Source organism: Emiliania huxleyi (assembly GCF_000372725.1).
Source record: "Emiliania huxleyi CCMP1516 unplaced genomic scaffold EMIHUscaffold_492, whole genome shotgun sequence".
Classification (NCBI taxonomy): domain Eukaryota; phylum Haptophyta; order Isochrysidales; family Noelaerhabdaceae; genus Emiliania; species Emiliania huxleyi.
In genome coordinates this window covers 5,992-10,913 of record NW_005198305.1, presented here as the reverse complement: position 1 = coordinate 10,913, position 4,922 = coordinate 5,992, and the positions used below count along the sequence as shown (strand labels likewise).

The window sequence follows — 4,922 nt, the reverse complement described above, 5'->3', positions numbered from 1 at the left end:
TCATCATGAACTTGTTTGGCATCCCGCTCAATCTGATCGTCGTGGCCGTCTTCCTCTCCATCGGCAAGCTCGGCCTCGCCGGCGCCTTCGCTTGCTCCTTCTCCGCCCTCGCCCACGCCCTCGTCGCGCAGCTGCTGCTCCGTCACACGGTGCGGCACGACAAGGCGGCGGCGTGAGGCCGCGCCCGAGCAGCACCGGCGCGGGACGACCTCTCTGTACGCAGCGTGTCCCACGCTCTCTCTGTTGACCCTCTCCAGCTCCACCGAGGTCCGAGCGCTCACACACAACATTGCCATCGTTGCGGCACTCTACGCACTAAAGCCGTACGGACGTTTTATATGTTCAAAGGGGGTAAGGGCCCCGCCGCACCGCGCCACGCCCCGCACGGCGCAGATTTGCAGTCACACAGATCACAGTCCCCAACTGCAACTCCGCGCCCGGCCACACCACGCCAGGGGCCAGGTGAACAGCGAGGTGGGCGTGGTCGCGGCGGTTTGCGACCTTCTCGGGCGTGCCGAAGGGCGTAGCGGCGCGGGAGGCGCCGTAGGAGGAGAGGAGCAGCTGGGTGCACTCGAGGTGGCCATTCTCGCACGCAACGAACAGCGGCGTGGCGCCCTCCTCTGCGGCCTGGTCGGCCGCCGCGCCAGCGTCCAGGAGCAGCCGGACGATGTCGACGTGGCCTTGCCAGCATGCGGTGTACAGCGGCGTGTGGCGCCATCCGCTGCGGCTTGATTGTTCGCCGCGCCGGCCTCGAGAAGCAGCCGGACGATGTCGAGGTGGTCGTTCTCGCTCGCGATGAGCAGCGGCGTGGCGCCATTGGCCTTGGCTTGGTTGATCGCTGCGCCAGCCTGCCGGAGCACTTGAGCGCACTCGAGGTGGCCCTCCTGGCACGCCTTGAAGAGAGGCGTGGCGCCGTCCTCCTCGGCTTGGTTGACCGCCGCGCTGGCCTCGAGGAGCAGCCGGACGCACTCGAGGTTGTCGTTCTGGCACGCGATGAGCAGCGCCGACGCGCCGCCGCTGCTACCACCGTCGCCGCCCGTCGTCGCCCCGACGCTCGCGCCGGCCCCAAGCAGCAGCCGCGCCGCCTCGGCCTGCCCGTGACGCGCCGCCCAGGTGAGCAGCGTGTCTTGCTTCTCGGTGTCGAGCCGCGCGTCAAGCTGGGCCGCGAGCGACGTGCCGCGCGTCGGGCCGGAGAGGTGGGCGCGGAGCGAGGCGATGTAGGCGCGGAGCGAGGCGAGGTCGGCGGCGGCGATGTCGGCGAGCAGCGAGGCCGGCAGGGTCGCGGCGGGCGCCACATCACCGAGTCGAGATGCGGCGGCGACGCCAGGAATGGCGGTGTCTACAACGGCGTACGCCAGCGGAGGGAACGGGAGCCGAGGCGGAGGGAACGGGCGGCGGCCTCGCGCTTGGGCCCCCCAGGCGCTTTTGGCTAGTCGTGTGAAAGGGGGACCTGCAGCGAGCCCAGCGGTACCTGCCTCTTTGTTCGGGCAGTTGGAAGGCATCCATGGAGGGCTTGCTTACGTGTTGCTTGGGGGAGGGGGGCGCCCTAAGCACAGCCCCCAGCGCAGGCGACGCAACGACTGATGAGAGACGCAGGATCTGCACGCCAAAGTGAAAGTGGGGCCACTCCGCATTTTCAAATTGGTTTTGGGTGTCGGAGATCATCCATCGCAAGCATCATTGCTAAAAATCTCTCTCTCGCAAGCACTCATCAGTCAGTCACGTCAGTCAAAGCCGCGCCGAGCCGGTCTCGGCGGGAGACCTCGGAGCCGCACGCGATGCGGGCGTGCGCGATGGCTCCGTTGGCTCCGTACCTAAGGCAGATAGATTAGGGTGTGAGCTGCGGCAGCCAGTCGGAGGCCGCGATGGATGGCCCACAGGGCCGGCGGCGGTGAAGGCGTCCGTCGATGAAGGGATGTTGTCGAGGGAGCCATCGTCCTCCGCGGCTGGTGCACCGGTCCAGTTGTCGGAGTTCGAGATCGCAGTCGACTTGGAGAGTTCGGCCCGTTGACGAACTCACGGAATGTGAGCGACTTGGGGCACGCTGGGTCGAGCATCATGGCTCGCACCTCATCCTTCGGCCCAGGGACCAGCTGTTGGCGTCGCCGTTTTGATCGAGCTGCATCCACTGCATGGTTTCCACGTAGTCAAGCGTAAACGCTCAGGAGCTGGTGCCTGGGTGACTTGCTGATGAGAGCGCCTTCCAGGCGGCTAGTCGTGCCCCTCCCCCTAGCGCCTGGGCTGGGCTGTCCTGGCGGCTTTGCTGCCAGCGCAGTCGTCGCGTCCAGACCGAATGCCTCACGCACCACGTGCACGAGCCAATCGTCCGACGGCAAACCATCTTCCAGCTGCTCTGCTGGGCATCGGCACTGCGTCTCGCGTTGCCCCCTGGAACCGCGCCAGAGACGCAGCGCAGCAGTTGCCTTAAGTGAGTCTTTCGCTAAGCGCGGGTTAGCGCGGGTTAGTGTGTACTTGTTACGTGAAAACCCGCTGGGACCCAGCCTGGGGGGTCGCAGGAGGGGGGGGCAGAAGGTAAGATATGGGTGAGGCCAGGGGTGGGGACCTAGAATAAGTCAAAGGACATGTTCTCGGCCCCGCCATCGCCGCCGTCGCCCTCGTCCGCCTCGGAGGCGGAGGTCGTCGGGCGGGGCGTCTCGCCCGTCGCGAACCTGCCGCCGAACATGGCGTCGGCCGGCGCCGAGGCGCCGGCAGCCGTGATCAGCTCGGCAACCTTTCGGTCCCTGCAGGCCGCATCAATTTTGCCTCGCCGGGACGGCTCGCAGAGCTCGCTAGCGAGCCAGTCCCGGGCAACCTTCGTCGCCACGGAGCCCATAGGGACCGTGGCGTACACCATGTCACCGAACCCGCTGCCCCCCTCGGGAGGCAGCGAGTACCTGTGACCTCTGACAGCTGGTCTGGACAGAGGCACCTGACAGTGCCTGACAGTGCCCGACAGCCCAACAGATCACCTGACAGCACCTGACAGCCTGACAGCCAGGGCTCAGTCGAGGAGGTCTCCAAGCATCCGCTGGCGCGTCGGCGGTCTTTCCCGGTCTTGAGCGCCTCGACGAGGTCCTGGAAGAGCGGGTGCGACACCTTGCTCGCCCCGACGTTGAGGCCGTAGAAGAACTCTCCGATCGCCTTATCGCCCTTCCTACATACAATGGTCAGTACACAGAGACACTGCAGCGGGAACTTGTTGCGCAGCGGGAACTTGACCTGCGTGCCGATAAGATTCATCGGCTGCCGAAGCAGCTTGTATTTTTGCACTTCAAGCCGAGGCTGGGCCTTTTCTTCCTCTTTGGTGGCATAAAAGCGCTGGAGCAGAGACAGAGGTGTCATAAAACTGAAGTTTGTTCTCAGGAGGGTGGTGTTTAGAAACACCGGGGATTGGGTGGTGGCCGGTTGTTTAGCCGCCGAAGCCGTAGAGCGTGCGGCCCTGGCGCTTGAGCGCGTAGACGACGTCCATGGCGGTGACGGTCTTGCGGCGCGCGTGCTCGGTGTAGGTGACCGCGTCGCGGATCACGTTCTCGAGGAACACCTTGAGGACGCCGCGCGTCTCCTCATAGATGAGCCCCGAAATGCGCTTGACGCCGCCGCGGCGCGCGAGGCGGCGGATGGCGGGCTTGGTGATGCCCTGGATGTTGTCGCGCAGCACCTTGCGGTGGCGCTTCGCGCCGCCCTTGCCGAGTCCCTTGCCGCCCTTTCCGCGTCCAGACATGTCTGCTGTTTGTGTTGGTTGTGGTGCGGTCGATGATTGCAATGGGGCTCCACCCTGCTGGGATTCAGAGTGCGGTGAGGGGCAAAACCCTGCAGCGGCGCGCTGCAAGGCGCCCGAAGGACGTCGCGCCCACTCGCCCGCCCGCGCAGCACGGCCGCCGCCCTCGCCGCCCTCCTCGTCCGCCTGCCCGGCACCCTCGCCCACGCCGACGGCCGCGGATGGCTCGTCGCGCCCTCCGGGCCGGATCGTGGCAGCCGCAGGGGCTCGCCGACTCGTCGCCGCAAGCGCTGAGCCGGGGCACGGCTGCATGCCCGAAACTTGGTCTGATCGGCGCACAGGCGGGAAATCAGGTGTCCGGTCACCCCCCATATTCGGCATCTTGCCACGAATTTCACTTTCACATCATCTCGTGAGCCGCTCTCGCTGAACTGCGCCCCTCTGTTTGGCTGTGCCCTAATCTCGTGTCCACGATCTGATGCGCCGCCTCCGGATTCTCACGAGTCCCCTCGCCCGCCGCGCAGGAGCGATCGACTCGAACGGAGCGGCTCCAATTCTCCCACAACACCTCGAGACCCCCCCACATCCTCCTCCCGTCGACCACCTGCGCCCTCTCTCACTGCCCAAACGGCGGTGGCGGGGCGGATGCGGCGGCGCTCCGCCTCCGATGGCGATCCGGTCCGCCGCCGTGTGGATGAGCGAGCCGTCGGCCGAACGGCCGCGGGCACCCGAGGTACGGTCATCACGACACGACACCGAGACCAATCTCCAGGACGCATCTGCCGGCACCCATTCTTCTCTCCCGCCTCTCGCGCTGTCGCCTCTGCAACGTCCCACGAGTACCGCTGCCCGCTTGGCACACAGACGGTGCCCTTTCAGCCTCGGCAGCCGGGCAGCCGGGCAGCAGAGAAGCCGCGCGCGGGCGAGGGAGGCGGCGAGGAGGAGGAGGCGGCGGCGGCGGCGGCGGGGCGGCATCATCGTCGGCCCTGCGACGTGGGCCTTGAGAGAGGAACGCGCGCGCACTGCACTGAGGCGCACAGCGCGCTCGCCGCCCGGCGGCCGCCGCCGTAGCAGCTCAGCGAGGTAGCCGTCACCTCACTCGCGCCGCTGCCCTCGAGCCGCTGCTCTCGATGAGCGCGCGGCCTGGCGTGACGCCAGTCTCGCTGCGTGCGCCAGTGGTCGGCACCATCGTCCACTACACCGC

At 67.0% G+C, this 4,922-nt stretch overlaps 2 protein-coding genes across 2 annotated transcripts; both read right to left on the bottom strand.

Moving 5' to 3' along the window:
* Positions 1–2,147: 2,147 nt before the first annotated feature.
* On the bottom strand, positions 2,148–3,342 carry EMIHUDRAFT_246131 (hypothetical protein; the record flags this gene model as incomplete). The annotated part of the gene is made up of 4 exons (XM_005767450.1): positions 2,148–2,388; positions 2,473–2,502; positions 2,583–2,875; positions 2,980–3,342. 4 exons carry the CDS (start codon positions 3,340–3,342, stop codon positions 2,148–2,150), a joined length of 927 nt encoding a protein of 308 aa, XP_005767507.1.
* A 67-nt stretch (positions 3,343–3,409) lies between these two features.
* EMIHUDRAFT_246130 (hypothetical protein) lies at positions 3,410–3,721 on the bottom strand (the record flags this gene model as incomplete). Its single annotated transcript, XM_005767449.1, has 1 exon — positions 3,410–3,721. The coding sequence occupies one exon, from the start codon at positions 3,719–3,721 to the stop codon at positions 3,410–3,412; it is 312 nt and encodes a 103-aa protein (XP_005767506.1).
* Between the last annotated feature and the right edge of the window lie 1,201 nt (positions 3,722–4,922).